Below are 17,349 nucleotides of genomic sequence, written 5' to 3'. Positions count from 1 at the left end.
TAATAATAAGTTTTACTATTACAAAATCATTGTATATAACAAACAGATAACAGTAATTATACATTTACTGTATATAAAAGCTTATAAACTCTTGTAATTTCTGTACATAATTTTGTATATACCTATACAATAATCAAATAAACCAACACAATTAACTCTATCTCTTATTTCCAAATTGTTTTTATTTCATTGATCTAAAGTGATAAAAAATAAGTTTTTAAGCAATTGCCTTTTTTTTGTCATATAGTCAAGAAATGGTAACCATTTTGCTTTAAAGTCAGTTTCTTTTGGGTAGAGTTCTGCTTGATCTATTCTATCATGTATTTTATCTTGTATATAGTACTCCCATATTTTTTCCAGCCAATCTTCTATTGAAGGCGTTTTAAGTGTTTTCCAGTTTGAAGCTATTAAGCTTTTGGCAACTACAAAAAGGATGTTAATCAGTTCTAATTAGGGGGATCTCAATCGTGTCCCATTTGTCTAGAAATAAAATATCTAGAAATAAAATATCTAGAAATGACATGATTTCAGTTTCAAGGGGACACGGCAGGCTGTAGTGGGAGAGGGAAACATTTCCTCTGCACCTAGCACAGTTCTTCTTGGACCGGATAGAATCCCACTCAAAATGGCTGCTTTGCATTCGATTGGTGGAGTTATTGTGCAAGCCATGAACTTCTGAAGGTAGCTCTGGTGGGAATGAATCTGCTCCCAAGTTCAGCCATTGTTACTTTCTCCATCGTTTCCAGTTATGGACCACTTTCAAGCTGTGGACCACTGGAGATTCTCCAGCTTCTAACTAGATTTCAAACATGAGGGTGCGGAAGGGATGCTTCTCACAAATTTGATGTTGGGTCCAGTGAACCATTTCAAAGACTTGTCCGTGTCCTTTGGAGAACGCAAGTCCAAGTAATGACATGACCATTGGGCATGGAGTGCCAGAAGCAGGGAAATTAGGAAAGAGGATCTCCATTTCCCTTGGAGGAAAAACTTATCTTTCTGAAGAGGAGAAAGGAGGTGGATACTTGTGTAAAAATTCTTCAGAGCGCTTACAGTTTGAAGGCTGGTTTACATATTATCACTTCACTGAGGGGGCTTTATCTCAGTCTGATGAACCCCAAAGTGGAAAATCCACAACTGGAGGCTTGGAACAGAAAATCCCTCAATGATATAAGTCACTATTATACTCTAGTTGTAATGTTTTCAAGATATTTATAGGTAAAGTGCAAAGTGATTAATATAAATTACAGTGTTAAATGTATCATATCCATAAAATTCATGCAAAAGTCAGTTCATTGTTGGATTGATATGTATATGTGGAATGACTACGAAAAAAACTTTGGAGAAATTACAACAGGAGTATAATTGTGACTTATATCATTGAGGAATTTTTCTATTCCTATCCTCCGGTTGTGGATTTTCCACGTTGGGGTTTGTGCTCTGAGCATCGGGGCAGCCTCTCTCTTTGGCTTTGTTTTTATCTCGGTCTATGGCAGCTGCTGCTTTGTGGCGAGCACACACAGCAGTGCACCGAAAATACAGACTAGGTATTTCACCCAGCACTACTACAACACAGCTCTAATGCAGATGTGGTTAGCTGTATCCTACAGGAATGTACAGCTTCGTTTGGCTCCGCTGCCATCTTGGAAAGGCAGAAGAACCCTTGAGGGGCCCTCGGTATGAAGTCAGGTCCCATCTACACCTCTCCCCCTGTTCTGCCTCCCTGGTGTTCATTGCCTCTGCTGTGGATGAGCAGTCAGCCCTTTGTCCCAGTCCCACCTCCCAGCCACAATGAAGCAGAGCTATAAAATAACGACAACGACATTCGATTTATATACTGCCCTTCAGAACAACTTAACACCCACTCAGAATGGTTTACAAAGTGCGGTATTATTATCCTCACAACAATCATCCTGGGAGGTGGGTGGAGCTGAGAGAGCTCTGAGAGAGCTGTGATTGACCCAAGGTCACCCAGCTGCCTTCAAGTGAAGGAGTGAGGAATCAAACCCGGTTCTCCAGATTAGAGTCCTGCCGCTCTTAACCACTACACCAAACTGGCTTCTCTTCTGGTTTTTGTCAAAAATCCTACCATATTCAAAGGAGGAGCCTAATGCAAAACATGGCAAGTGCTCTTCTTTTAAATCTCTATGCTCTCTGCTACTTACTGCATCAGTGTGCAATTCTGGATTCAATGTGCTTGCCATCGCCGTCACCATCACCCAGCAACTGGAACAGATAATCCTGTTTACCTCTTTGAGACATCAACTCTCTTTAAAATAGTATAACAAGCTGCACATATTTCTGAATTCTCCTTAGATGACTTCCCCTTATGAGAATTGGGCTGGCATTTCAGTTGCCCTGGTAACAGGCTCCTCCTTCTCATCATCTGAGGACATTGTTCCTGAGAGTGGCCCAGGGGAGTACACGACACTATTCATCTCCCTTTTCGTCACAGAGAGCTTCTACAACCAGCACATATTTGTCTATGCACTTTTGCACATAGGCCATGGATAGGATTGTCAGATCTCTATATTCTCCTGGTGGGACGGGGTGATAATGATCTTCACAAACATGCTCCCATTGCCGATGTGATCACGTGACTTCTGGGAGTGACATCATCACACCTGTGCTGGGAGTGCTCCTATGTTTTGCACATGGCCAGTTCAGTCTGTTTCCTCGCTCCTGCATGCTTGCCTGGGTTGTCTGGTGGCAGGTGATCGCTGGGTGGTTTACCATCACCTGCCACTTGCCAACGATTGGTGGGCAATGGAGCAAACCAGCAGAAGGTTGCCCGCCACCAGCGGGTAACTGGTCATAGGGTTGCCATAGGGTTGACAGCACATAACACACACAAGCGGATAACTGGGAACTCTAACCATGGATCTCTTTAGAAGCCTCCTATGTACTGTGCGCCCTGACCTGGACAGCCCAGATGAGCCTCAGTTCTCAGAAGCTAAGTAAGGTCGACTTTGGTTAGTAATCAGATGGGAGACTTCCAACGAAGACCAGGGCTGCAGAGGCAGGCAACGGCAAACCACCTCTGATAGTCTCTTGCAAGGAAAACCCCACTAGGGGTTGCCGTAAATCAGGTATGACTTGAGGGCACTCTCCACTCCACATGTGCTGTGTACCCTACCCCATACTTAAATATCATAAATAGTATATGACTCACTACACATTACACAACCCATGCATCTGCCTTATTCTTTGTAACTGTGTGACTGCTCCTGGTTCCACATTTGGCTTAAGCTCGACAACCCCCTCTGGGATCAGGGGATTCCTCATCCCTAGTACCTGGAGTGGCAGCAAAAGACAATATTTAAAAATGGCTGTTGAGCCAATGGCATCAGGCCACTTCCAAAGAAAACCCAGACGTAACATCAGTCACCATCTAGAATCTCGTTGCCAGAATCTCTTCGGTTTTACCATAGAGTTTGTGATGATTCCTAGAGAAAGATGGCATCTCTTCCCGTTTTTCCCAGAAGTGATGCTTTGCTGTTGCCAACAGCGGCTTTCCCATGTCCCACACCAGGCCTCCCTCTGAATAATGAGTGACCTACTGCTCTTTGCCTGCAACTGAATGTTAATTGCAAAGCGGCAGCCATGACAGTCTATTATAGCAAAATAAAACAAAAGTTCAGTGGCACCTTAAAGATGAATGTTGAAATAAATGCCGGTGCCTCTGGACTTTGATTTTTATTTAACTGAATGTTAGCCAGCTGATGGTGCCATTATTTTATAACTATCCTCTAATTACCAGTGGTTTATATGGTAATGAGAGGTACTGAGGGGACTTGTGGCTATGGTTTGACTGCACTTACCCTGTTTGCCTTCTAAAGGTCTTAATTTGGGGACTTGAAACGTCATCTTGTTGGCATTTTTAAAATCGTGAAATATCTGTATGTGATCTCTCTCTCTCCACATTTGATGCAAAAATATAAAAGTAAAGTATTACTCTTTTGCAGGGCTTTTTTTTGGGGGGGGGAAGAGGGGGTGGAACTCAGTGGGTTGCCAGCACAGGGGGCAACTCTTGGCAGGAAGTGGTGCCCCTGGTACCACATGTGCACGCGCAAAGTGCACGCATGCTCCCATGGCCAATGATGTCCCTTTGGGACAGCTGGAACAAGGGGGGAGTTTTTAAAAGTTTAAATCACTCTCGGCAAAAATGGTCACATGGCTGGTGGCCCTGCCCCCTAATCTCCAGACAGAGGGCAGTTTAGATTGCCCTCCGCGCTGCTGGGCAATCTAAACTCCCCTCTGTGTGGAGATCAGGGGGCGGGGCCACCAGCCATGTGACCATTTTCAAGAGGTGCCGGAACTCTGTTCCACCACGTTCCAGCTGAAAAAAAGGCCTGCTCTTTTGATATCTTACTCTTTTGTCTCTGATTTGGTGAGTGATTTCCTTACCAATCCAGCCTCTTTATGCAAGGATATGAGGATGGTGTGATTGCTTTGTTCCCTCCACCTTACAGGGCCATCAAAAAGATGTGACTTGACATGGATTGTGTAATGTAATGACAGTCTCAGAGAGAAGGAAGGAAGGGATTTCGAAGAAATGGGGTGGATCCTACCCCAGCCTACAACTCTACTGAGTGAACTTTCTTTATTAAATAAAATATTTATGCCCCAGCATTCCTTTTGACCCAAGTTTGAAGTCTTCTCCCAATTTAAAGACCTGTCCTCCAACTTAAGTGGATTAAGAGCCACTAGTGTAGAAGACTGGGGAAGGCAATGGCAAACCACCCTGTAAAAAGTGTGCCACGAAAACATTGTGATGCGGCGTCCCCCCGTGGATCAGTAACGACTTGGTGCTTGCACAGGGGACTACCTTTACCTAATTTGGATGAAGGTTCCAGCTATTTGGAAGATAGTTGGCTCCACACCAAAGTTTCAACCTGGGCCTTTCAGAAGTCATTTTTTTCAATATAATTGCCCTGTCGAGCACTTTCTTATAATGGAGATGGAGACAAAATTCTATGTACCAGAGCATGTTTTGGAGCACTAAATGCATAAGGCAGAACTTCAAGGACCCACGGAGCAACTAGTTTGCTTCAAATGCGAAATTCAAAAACATGAAAAGGAAAAGTGAGGAATTTATTCAAGCTGTAAACCAAACTTCAAGCTGTGTGAAACAGCAGCCAGCCATACATTCAATAGATTTTGCTGTAGAATTGCAAAAGAATTAAATACCAGATATATATATGGTAATCGGGAATGATTTCCAAAACCCCTTGTCCGTAACGATTTGCAAAAATGGTCACATTTCAAAATGAAAAGCTTTAAAAATTACGTCTCAAAGGGTTCTTCCCCCCATGTGTGCATTAGAACCTACAGGGATGCGGAGACTGGATCTTTCTTTACTCTGTGCCTCGGGGAGCATCGCAAGGGATGTTTAGGCCCCCCTGTGATGGGCTGTGGCTGCGCCAGGCAAAGGCTTCTCACAGATGTAGTAGCAGAGGTAGGTGCAGTAGACGTCGTTCCATTCACCGTTGCCCCAGAGATGGGCACAGTCCTCATTGCGTGCATCGTCATTGGGCTCTCCAGCCTTCCAGTGCCTGAAATCAAAGTAAGATTTGGGTTCCTTAAAAAAGCAAAATGATGATGATGATGTTGATGTTGTTGATGTTGTTGATGATGATGATGATGATGATGATGTTGATGTTGTTGATGTTGATGATGATGTTGATGATGATGTTGATGTTGATGATGATGATGTTGATGATGCTGATGTTGATGATGATGTTGATGTTGATGATGGTGGTGGCGGCGGCAGCGGCATCTGGCTGGCCATCCATCGTCATCGTTGTCATTGTCATCATTGTCGCCATCATCATCATCATCATCATCATCATCATCTTGCTCTCTCCTTGTCAAGACTAGGTCCCTGCAGGACTTGTTAAAGTTCCACCGGGCCAGTAAGATGGAGGTGTTCCACCAGGCCTATGGCTGTGTTTGAGACATAGGCAAACTATCAGGCCAGCCTTCCTGTTGTGGCCTTTGTTGCCCCCCCCCCCCGGCCTGCCAGTTCAATCTTGGTCAACCTGCCTTGTCGTGTCCCATGATATGTCAGTATTGGAGTGTACTGTTTGTGAAATTAAGAATGCCACAGCTTGGATACTATGGCTTTATCTCTTGTATTGTGGTCGTTTCTATTTTATCCCTATTGATTATGAGTATTTATGCTTTACCTTTTATTATACTATTGTTGATGTTGTAACCTGCTTGTTGTAACCCATGACAGGGGCTTTTAATCTGAGAACATGCAAGTTTGAGAAGCCACACGGGGACAAAGAAAGCCTACTTCTAAATATGCTTCAGCCTTCCTAGGCACAGCTGGTCAATCCTACAAGAGCCGCTTAATGCTTACTGGAAGCCTCTTGTGTAATCGCTGCCGTCCAACCATCTCCACACTCCTTCTGCATCCATGTCCGTCAGTCCCATCCAATAGCGCTCATTTCTGGTCCGGCTCTGAAGGAAATTCTGCAAGACCAGACAAATACAGCCAAAAGGATACGCTGACTTCTGTTTTCATGTGTAAAGGTTCTGATTGGTTACCAACACTGTTTCACATTCATATTTGCATTTCCTCAGTTAGGGTTGCCAGCTCCGGGTTGAAAAATTCCTGGAGATTTTGAGGGATGAGCCTGGAGAAGGTGGGGTTTAGAGAAGGGAGGGACCTCAGCTGTGTATAATGCCATGGAAGCCAGCTTCCAAAAGCAGCCATTTTCTCCAGGGGCTCTGTTGGTTGGAGATCAGTTGCAATTCTAGGAGATTTCCAGCCACCACCCGGAGGCTGGCAACACTAGCAAACTTCCGACCTTAACTGAGTTCACCAGGCCCAGGCTTGGAAATTCCTGGATATTTTGGGAGTGTAGCCTGGAGAGGGTAAAGAGGGGACTCAATGGGATTTAATTCCATAGAGTTCACCCTCCAAAGCAGCCATTTTCTCCAGGGGAACTGATCTCTGTGGCCTGGAGATTGGTTGTAATTCTGGGAGATCTCCAGCTACCACCTGGAGGCTGGCAACTCTACTCATGTCCCCTAGCAAGGCCCGAGGACTTCTGGCACCCCATCTTTCAAGCAAAATGGCCCTGAATTTAAAGGAGCCATGGATTGTCTCAAAAGTTCAGAGTGTGATTTTGTTGACTGGCCTCGGACCTCTGATGAGGATCCTTTGGAGACTGAGCTACATGAGGAGCACAATTCAGACACTCCTGGGTTTGGATCCTGATTACTTTTCCTTCTTGGCTTAGGTACAAATCCTGATGATTCAAAGATGATAAAATCTCCTGGGCAGATCAGATGGGATCTAGGCTAGGAGCAATTAGAGAGTCTAGAGTTTCGCTAACAGAGATATTTTGGCTCACATTTCTACAGCGGCTATGAGTCTGCCTACTGGTTTCAGTGCTTACTTCTTCTTCTCCTGCATGCCCCCTTTCTTCATCATGGCCCACCTGCCTACTCCTCCTCCATCCCCATCCATTGCCCTCTTGCATGTCCACCACAACACAGAGCATGAGATAGCGGTGCTGAACTAGCAAATTCCCTACCCAGTTAAGCAGAGGCAACACCTAATCAAAAGTGCAAAGTCCTTGGATCGCACACATATCCACCATGGGTCCTGTGAGCACACATGAATTGGAACTTTTGTGCTCAGAACTTAATTCCCAGCACATGGGGTCCTGATTCAGATTGAGACTGGGGCATGTGGAGAGAGGGGGCTGTTATGTCTTCCCCCTGTGGCATTTTCCCAAGCTGAAATGGCCCCAGGGAACTGCTGTTTGCCCTGTTGGGGAATCGTACTGACAGCCAGTTTTGTGTAGTAATTAAGAGCGGCAGGACTGTAATCTGGAGAGCCAGGTTTGATTCCCCACTCCTCCACTTGAAGCTAGCTGGGTGACCTTGGGTCAGTCACAGCTCTCTCAGAACTCTCTCAGCCTCACCCACCTCACAGGGTGATTGTTGTGGGGATACTAATAGCATACTTTGTAAGCCACTCTGAGTGGGTGTTAAGTTGTCCTGAAGGTTGGTATATAAATTGAATGTGGATTGCGATTGCGATTGCGATTGCGATTATGAATGATTATGATTATGCTAATTGATGGTTTGGATGCAGATTTCTCCAATGAGGCAAGTAGCAGCTCCCCAAGGCTGTTTCAGCTCAGAAAAAGGGCTGGGGGAGGGGGCCTTAAGGCCGCTCTCCATATGTATCATGACCCCAATCTGAATCAGGTTTCTGGATGCTTGAGAATTAAGTTTGGAGCATGGAACTCTTAGAGCAAGTCTGTCAATGGGAGCAGTGGAGGACACGAGGACTTTATAGCAATTGATTAGGTCAAATTTCAAGGTAACTTGGATTGGTGTTTCTCAATTAGAAAAACAGTGGCTAGCTCCCTGGTTTTCTAGGGAAAGGAAAGGTAACCGGGTTAGCATCACCATGCTCTTGCCTCAAGTTGGTAAAAAGGTTAAGAAGACAGTGATGCTACACATTTAAGTCTGAAAGGGTCAAAGAACTCTAGATGAACTGTTGTGCCCCTGGTGCCATGGGTGGTGGAGAAAGGACCAAGGTCCTCCGTCCAAGTGACTGGCAAATTGCATCCCTGACTCAATCACAGTAGCCTGCTTTGCTCACATCGGACGCACTCATCTTTTTACCTGTTCTGCCATACTATTGACGATGACCAGCTGAGACTGTTTCTCTTCACATCGAGTCTTGGCTCGCGTCCAAGGAGCAGTTTCTAGGGAGAAGTAGTAACACTTCTCGTTGAAATACTCCCACTGTCTGGTGTCAGGCCCGCAGGGGAACACTGGGTGAAAGTGAGGAGACGGGAGTCAGAGCTTGGGAATACAAGCTAGAGATTGTTGAGAACACAGGAGGATGATCTGTCAATGATGCCACACATCAAGGGAAGGGGAGTGAAGAATTGCAAAGGTATGACAAGAGAGGGAACAGAGTCTGGGTCCAAACAGGGCCAAGCATGAGAAATAGCAGAGGACGATGTGTGCCGGATAACAGAGCCATCTTGAAATATTTCTGGCAGCATCTTGTTAAGTCGCCAGTACTCAGAACAGATGTAAGACTTTTTTAGACATTACAGTCACATGTAACGGGAGGCCACCAACCACACCTATTGGGAGTGTGTATTGCCTGCAATCTTGCTAGTACGTGCAGACACTATGTTATGTATATTTACCATGTGTGCATTGCCTTGGTATGTGTAATAGTTTGCCCTGAATCATCCAGTGGTCATTAGGTACATAATAAAAATAAGTATGTGGAGTCAGGTTGCAACTAACTTATAACGATGACAACAGTATTTGATTTATATACTGCCCTTCAGGACAACTTAACGCCCACTCAGAGTGGTTTACAAGGTATGTTATTATTATCACCACAACAACAAACATGTTGTGAGGTGGGTGGGGTGGAGAGAGCTCTGAGAGAGCTGTGACTGACCCAAGGTCACACAGCTGGCTACAAGTGAAGTAGTCGGGAATCAAACCTGGTTCTCCAGATTACAGTCCTGCCGCTCTTACCTATTAATTTTCATGGGGTTGTCAAGGCAAGGGATGAGCAGAGGTGGTTTGCCATTGCCTTCCCCTGCACGGCAACCTTGCTTTGGAAGTCTCCCATCCAAATACTAACCAGGGCTGACCCAGGTAGTCCGGGCTGTTCAGGCTGCTATTTCATGCACACCATAGAAAACAGTGCGTTACCCTGTTCACACAACATGGCAACCTCACATATCAGGAGAATCACAGCTAATGTACATGTCTATTACACACAGTTGGTGGGTTACTGATATGTGTTATTGTAACATCTGAAAAGCCCTAAACTCTGAAGTAGGGGAAAAAAGATTTTGCCTGTGATGGAAAGAAGACTGAATGAGTTCACCACAAGGTGGCAGACTGATACAGTATGAAAATAAAGCATGACTTGGAGTAGGATTTTGTAAAGGGGTGAAACATAAATCTCCGCATGGTAGGGTAGCTTGACAGAAGACAGTTTTTCCTGCCAGAAAGATTGTTTAAGGTTATTCATATTCTGTTATTTGTTTTGCTCTGGTCTCTTGTCCAAAGATCGCCTAATATGCTAGAGTGGAAAGGTATGAAATGTAATGCTAATCAAGTTAATACAATGAAATGTGTTTGCTACTGTTGACTCCTGTGTTCTCATCCATATGTTATAGAATAAGAATAAGAATAAGAATAAGAATAAGAATAAGAATAAGAATAAGAATAAGAATAAGAATAAGAATAAGAATAAGAATAAGAATAAGAATAATATCAGATTTCTATACTGCCCTTCAGGGCAACTTAATACCCACTCAGAGCTGTTTACAAAGTTTGTTATTATTGTTATGTTATCCACAGCAAACACTGTAAGATCCCGGGAAAAGAGGCCCTGATGTCTGGTTAAAGATCAAGGAATCCTAGAACGATCGAACGATCGAACGAACGAACGAACGAACGAACGAAAGAAAGAAAGAAAGAAAGAAAGAAAGAAAGAAAGAAAGAAAGAAAGAAAGAAAGAAACTTTGCCTCATATTTCTAAAGTTGAGTGTGTGGTTAGTTCATAACCCTACAGCTTGAGTGACTGGCTTTTGAGGAGGAAAGCTCTATATAGATATCTAAATAAATACTAGACAGTACTCTTTCCAAAATGACTGGAGCAAAGTAGCATTGATAAAGATCTTCTTGAGGATGAGAAAAATTTGGGAATGGATTGACCAAAGCACTATGTCATTCGGAAGCTCTGAAAAAAATGCTGTAATTTGGAAGCGATGAAAATATAAGGACGAATATTCAGGGGCTTACATTGATCATCAAGTCCAGAGGGTCGCTTTGGAATCTCCGCATTCATTTCACTCAGTTCTGATGAAAGTGATGTTACTGAAAATGGTAACGCAAAAGAGGGGAGTTAAAATACTTCAAGCGAAATGAAAATGTCAAACCCTAAAATTTCAGGGCAAACTCCAATACTTTTCAACTCTGCTAATGAGGACCAACCCCCGTGTGATTTTGGAGTACTGTGATTGGATTGACTGGCGTTTCTTTTGTCCTAAAAACTGCAAGGGGCAGTCCAGTGTGCATTGTGAAATTGATGAGGGAGCAGTTTGAGTTTAGCTCTTCTCATAGCACTGTTTCCCTGATACAAAATGCCTCCTCTAGCAGCTGGGCGTGGGGTGGAGTGGGGACAAATTCCTGCACCGTGCATGTCTTTTTTCCCCTGCTGAAGCTTAAAGCAGCCCTCAGAAGTTATTTCTATTTGGGAAAGATCTGTGGAGAGGGAATTTAAACCCTTTCCCTAGCTCTAGGGTTATCAGACTCAAGAAAGGGCCCAAAGTTCTTCCAGAATTACAACTGGGCTGTTTCCACACACACACTTTCAATACTTTGGATATCGATTTTTTGTTTCACACATGAAAATCCTGTTCCAAATGATCACTAAAGAGCATTGAAAGTGCATTATCCAATGTGTGCAGAAGGAGCCCAGGTCTCCAAACTACAGAAGCCAGTTCCCCTGAAGGTTATGGCTGCTTTGGTGGGTGGGATCTATGATATACCATAGAAACTAGAAGAAGTAGAAGTCCTAGAATGCTATCATAGCCTCACTGAGCACCCCTCCCCAAACTCCACCCTCTCCAGGGACCGCCCTCAAATCTCATGGAATTTCCCAAGATCAAGTTGGCAATCCTACCTAGTGCTGTGGCCCCAATCCAAGTAAAATGTTGAAATTTCTATCTCAGTATCACTTTGCGCCTGAGTTTTTTTAATCTCAGGGTGTGAGTTTCAGGATACCAAGCAACACAACTTTCTAGCTAGCCGGTTATTGTGTTTGTGAATGTCCAGCTGGTCCCTCCCCCAAATCTCCAAGGGTGATGTTAGTTCTTCTTCTTTAAGAAGGCTGTAAGTGGCTGCAGAAAAAGGGTTTGAGAGGTCTATTTTTAATGGTTTTGGTTTTCTAAACAGATACATAGTCTTTATAATTTTCTTAGTCTTTGGTTTTGATAATGTTGATAACAGTCTGCGTCCCAAACAACGGAATCTCTTCCTTTACATAGGCAACATTTTGGATAAAGTGTGGTGGTGGGGAATAATATGCAAATACCTTTGGAAAGTCCAACAATGATGAAAACGAGAATCAGCAGGTAAGAGACGGCCAAGAGCACGTAGACATGGAAGTAGGGCTTTGATCTGAACTGGAGCCAACTTCTTTCTTTAAAAGAAAGGGGAGAAAGAAATAGCAAGAATTCTTATTGGGAGCCATCCATGTACCAATCCATGTGTGCTTTGACAAAAATTATCCAATGTACAGATCTATAATGTATTGCACTTGCCATGGTGAGAGACATCAATTGGTTGAGCTGACATGATGTCACAGAATGTTCTTGCTCTCTTTCAGCTGTTTGTTCTTCTTGTTTGATTGTGCTGTGTTGGACTGTGTTGTGATCCGCAGGGTCTGATATCATATGTGGATACTATTATTTGGGTATGCCTCATGTACATAGTATTATATTTACTTATTTAGCACATTCCTCCAAGGAGCTCTGAGCAGCATACACAGTTGTCCACTCCTCTAGGCCGATCCTCACAACAGCCCTGTAGGGTAGGTTAAGCTGAGTGACTGTGGCTGGCCCAAGATCACCCAGTAAATTTCATGGAAAGTGAGGATTTCAACCAGAGATATCCCAGGTCCTAGTGCAACAGGCTAAAAAATACTGTACACTGACCGTTTTATTTCTAGTATATTAAGTTTAGATTCAATGATGGTAGAACCTGTCCTGGCAACCAAACAAACTCCCTCTGAGAATGTGTGACTTTTTAATATCCCCACTTCTCTCTCTCTCTTTTATAAGAGAAAATAAAACAGATTTATTTTAATCAAAGAAATATTGGCCCAGATCATAGGAAAGTTGTGGAACCAAAGTGGGTTGGGGGTGGGGGAAACAAGTATAAGGAGAGACCAGGGCAGAAATGGCTTCTGCTCTGTCTTTTGCAAGCAATGTTCCAGCAAGGGCCATGGGCAATTTCATTCCTTCTTCCATTCTCACTCCGTCCCCTCCCCACCGATCCATGTGGGCTTTCCAAACAGTCTTTCCTAAGGTCAGAAGGGGCTGCTGAAATGGGTTGGAACTTGTGAAAAGTCCGTAGATGGTTGGATCCCAGCCTAAAACGATACCGACATTTGACAAACTAAGAACAAAGAAAATTAGCGATGAAATTAACATCCACACTGAATCGGGAACTGAGGAAGTTTATAAGAAATTGTTACAAGAACTGAAAAGTCTCAAAATGCTTTCTGTTGACTCTGAGGTTTTTGTTATTTTTGACAAATTGGCAATTTGTTCTTCTAGGGGACAAGAGCCAGTTTGGTGTAGTGGTTAAGAGCAGCAGGACTCTAATCTGGAGAGCCGGGTTTGATTCCCCCACTCCTCTGCTTGAAGCCAATTGGGTGACCGTGGGTCAGTCACAGCTCTCTCAGAGCTCTCTCAGCCCCACCCACCTGACAGGGCGATTGTTGTGAGGATAATTATGACATACTTTGTAAACCACTTTGAGTGGGTATTAAATTGTTCTAAAGGCCAATGTATAAATTGAAAGCTGTTGTTGTTGTTATAGGGCGGTTCCAGTTTTTTTGGGGGGGGCCCTGGGCAGAGAGTGCTCAGGGCCTCCCCTATGCCTGCTACTTGGTTCCCCTCCTTGTCCTCCCACCCACATGCCCTCAACGGCCTGTGCATCCTTCCTTTGCCCACTTGCGAGCTCTCCTACCACCTGCAGTCACAGCTGCCCCCATTGTCTGCACCCTTTTCCCCGATGCCACTGGCTGGTGGGCACCTACCATGGCCACCAGAAATGCTGATGCTTTGTGCACCAGACACATGCCCTTCACCAGAAGAGCTAGGCAGCCTATGCAGTTGGGAACAGATGTAACAAAACACTCACAGGCAGGCAGTAGAAGGCTGTGAGCGCGGGCATTGGAGGAGATTCATAAGCAGGGAGTCCGCAGTGGGCCCCACCAGAAACCACGGGTCCCAGCAGCTGCTCCACCTTGCCATGTGCTGACACCAGCTCTGTGTCCATCAGGATAACAAGCCAGCATCATTCAGTTTCTGCCACCCCACTTGGAAAGAAGGGATAACAACAGTGACCGAGCACCATAGAATTGTGCCGAAGAATACGGAATGTTGAGGGCATGGAACGCGCTGACAGCGTTATCAGAATGTTGAGTGTTATTTTAAGATCAGCCGTGGAACAGCCAGAGCTCTCTGAAGAGGAGAGATAAAACCAAAGCAAAATGTGGACAATTCACAACGGCTCTCTGATTTATCAGCTAGACTGATGGCAGTCCTTAAAACAAACTTTGTATAGTAAGGTCTGCGTCATTATTCGTATGTTACAGATGAGACAGCCGAAGCTAAAAGAACAGTGCGGGAATCTTGCCGGCTCAGTGTGGGGCTTACAGTCGCCGACCTTCAGGTGGGGCCTGGAAATCTCCCAAAATTGCAACTGTAGAAAAGAGCAAGAGTCCAGTAGCACCTATAAGACTAACAAAATTTGCGGAAGGGCATGAGCTTTCATGAGCCACAGCTCACTTCTTCAAAATTGCAACTGATATCCAGTTTACAGAGCTCAGTTCCTCTGGGGGGAAAAGCTGCCTTGGATGGCGGGTTCTACGGCATTATATCAGATTTCTGCCCTCTCCAAGATTCCGCCCCCAAATCCCTAGGAATTTTTCATCCCATGGTTGGCAACCATAATAGGTCTTCATGGCAAACTTTGTTTTGTTGTGGGGATAATGACATACTTTGTAAACCACAATGAGTGGGTGTTAATTCATCCTGAAGGGTGGTATATAAATCAAATGTTGTTATAAATCACAAAAACTGGCTCTGTGATTTTGATCTTTGGCCTTGTATGTTTACGTTCATTGTGGACTGCGTAACCAGCAGGAGAGAACCACATGTAGAAGCAGGTTTCGGCACTATGCCAGCTATGTGCAGGCAAATTTGCATGGGGATCAATGACCAAATTACAATGCTCAGCTGGGCTCCACTGAACTGGCTTGATGCAGCTTTAGCTTGGAGGCCTGGAGTGGGGTAACCTTCCTTGCACTTATTAAATGTATGCAATGAAAAATAGAGGTGGGGAAGAAACTCCTATTGGCTGTTCTGAATTCCTTGGAGGTCAGATGGTTTTCTCCAAAAGATGGTGGTTTGACTACACTTTCTATATTTGCTTAAGGTAAAAGGTAAAGGTTTGCAAGGCTGTGCAAGCAACGAGTCATTACTGACCCATGGGGGGATGTCATATTATGTTTTCTTGGCAGACTTTTTATGGGATGGTTTGCCATTGCCTTCCCCAGTCATCTACACTTTACCCCCAGGAAACTGGGTACTCATTTTACTGACCTCAGAAGGATGGAAGGCTGAGTCAACCTGGAGCTGGCTACCTGAACCCAGCTTCCACCAGGATCGAATTCAGGTTGTCGTGACTTGAGTTGTGAGCAGAGCTCGGGCTGCAGTACTGCAGCCTACCACTCTGCGCCATGGGGTTACTCATACCATATGTTGTCTTTATGGCCACATCTCAAAAATATGCTTAAAATTTGCTCTCCCCTTTTATTTTATTACATTTGGCCTTATGAACAATTCTGGAGAACTCAAAAGCTAGTACGCTGTTATGTGCCATGCTGTTGGTCCTTATAAAAGATATTATGTGGATTGTGTTTTAGGCTCACACGCTAACCCCTGTCTAAGCAGAACAGAACCCATAGAGCTGCCAGCACCGCAGTGGACACTTGGCATAGCTTACAGATAGGCTGTTTGAACGTCCTAGACCATGTCCCATCTTAAAAAAAACCAATTCAACCCACCATCTTACAGGGGAAGAAAAACTTACCTCTGTACGTCCGGATGTCATCTTGAAACTTGTCTTCATCCATCTTTAGGAGGGGAAAAGGTGGGAGGTGGCCTGAGAGGTCTTTTGTGCAGGTTTGATGTTTCTGAAGTAGGGACTTTGAGGTTGACAATGGGTATCCCAAAAAAGGTTAATTTTTAACTTGTGGAAGAACAGCCCACATCTCTGATCTCAGGCCACCAAATTTTGGATTAGAGCTACCTTTAAAAGCTCACTCAATGAACTCTGGACCATAGACAGTTCTTAGGCAATTCCAGAGGAGTTAGCTGTGTTAGTCTGTAGTTGCAAAAGAGTAGAGTCCAGGAGCACCTTGAAGACTAACCAACTTTATTGTAGCATAAGCTTTGGAGAACCACAACTCTCTTTGTCAGATGCAGATTTTAGAAGTATACTCCGGTCTATTTCTTTCTCAGGAGTCATGTAGCAGGGGTGAGGGGTGGAGCCTTTAAGAATAGGGGGCGGGGCCTAAACAAGGTGTTCTTTTGTATTTCCAAAGGTTGGTTGGCCAAAAACTATCCCAACAGTGGAAGGTCAACCGAGTAGAAATCAATAGTTTATGTTGGTTTAGGCAGCATGTAAATATTAGTTGGGATGGTGCAGTTTTCCGGACTACGAGTACCCTGCGTTTAGAGACACTTACATAGGTGTAGAGTCTTGGCTAGGGTATCAGCTTTGAGAAGATTAGCATTTATGGTGAAAAAGCCTGTTTCTGGTTCTTGTGGCTGTATAGTGAAACGTTTTCCAACACGAGGATAGTAGCCCTTTCCAACCAAGATACCCAGGGTGAGTGAATGCGTGTGGGGGTGTTAAATGTGTTCGTTTGCCCATGCGTGCACACCAAAACATTTGTAGGGCTCTCTCCTTGCATTTGGGGAAGCTATATTTCCAAATTCCAGTTTGCATGTCGAGCCATTCATCTGTATGCACATGGGTAGATGTTCAGCTGAGCGGGTATAAGTCTGGAAAGGGACATCAGCTGAGAGCCAGTTTGGTATAGTGGTTAACAGCATGGGATTCTAAACTGGAGAACCAGGTTCGATTCCCCATTCGTCCACTTGAATCCAGCTGTAAGCGGTTGGCCCAGCCTCTGCCATTTTAATAGCAGTTTTTATATGGCTGCTTGTTGTGATATTAAAGATGTTCAGGCCTCTGGAGTTAAAATGGCTGCTGTATTGCCACCAGAGAGCCTCTAACAGTGCTAAGTCCTGCCAGGGAGAATGTGGCATGCATGGAATGAGGGGTGATTGAGAAGTCCCTCTGGCCCCCAAGGAGCACAGTGCCACAAAGGTCTCGCAGAGTCATCCCCACTTAGCACATTCCTTTCTCTCCTTCCGTGATGAGATCCCCTGTCCGTGATTGAGGAGCTAATCAAATGACGGTCATAAGTATAGACAGCTGTTCCTGGGACAGTGCATTCCCCACCTAAAGTAC

The 17,349-nt window shown here is 44.5% G+C and overlaps 1 protein-coding gene across 1 annotated transcript; it reads right to left on the bottom strand.

Annotated features, from left to right (window-relative positions):
* Positions 1-5,072: 5,072 nt before the first annotated feature.
* LOC129345963 (hepatic lectin-like) lies at positions 5,073-16,037 on the bottom strand. Its single transcript, XM_055003198.1, has 6 exons — positions 15,901-16,037; positions 12,110-12,217; positions 10,816-10,890; positions 8,653-8,804; positions 6,365-6,477; positions 5,073-5,552 (listed from the first exon to the last, which is right to left on the bottom strand). The coding sequence occupies exons 1-6, from the start codon at positions 15,941-15,943 to the stop codon at positions 5,390-5,392; spliced, it is 654 nt and encodes a 217-aa protein (XP_054859173.1). The 5' UTR covers positions 15,944-16,037; the 3' UTR covers positions 5,073-5,389.
* Positions 16,038-17,349: the final 1,312 nt, after the last annotated feature.

This window comes from Eublepharis macularius, chromosome 19 (genome assembly GCF_028583425.1).
Source record: "Eublepharis macularius isolate TG4126 chromosome 19, MPM_Emac_v1.0, whole genome shotgun sequence".
Classification (NCBI taxonomy): domain Eukaryota; kingdom Metazoa; phylum Chordata; class Lepidosauria; order Squamata; family Eublepharidae; genus Eublepharis; species Eublepharis macularius.
This window is presented reverse-complemented; position numbering and strand designations above follow the sequence as displayed.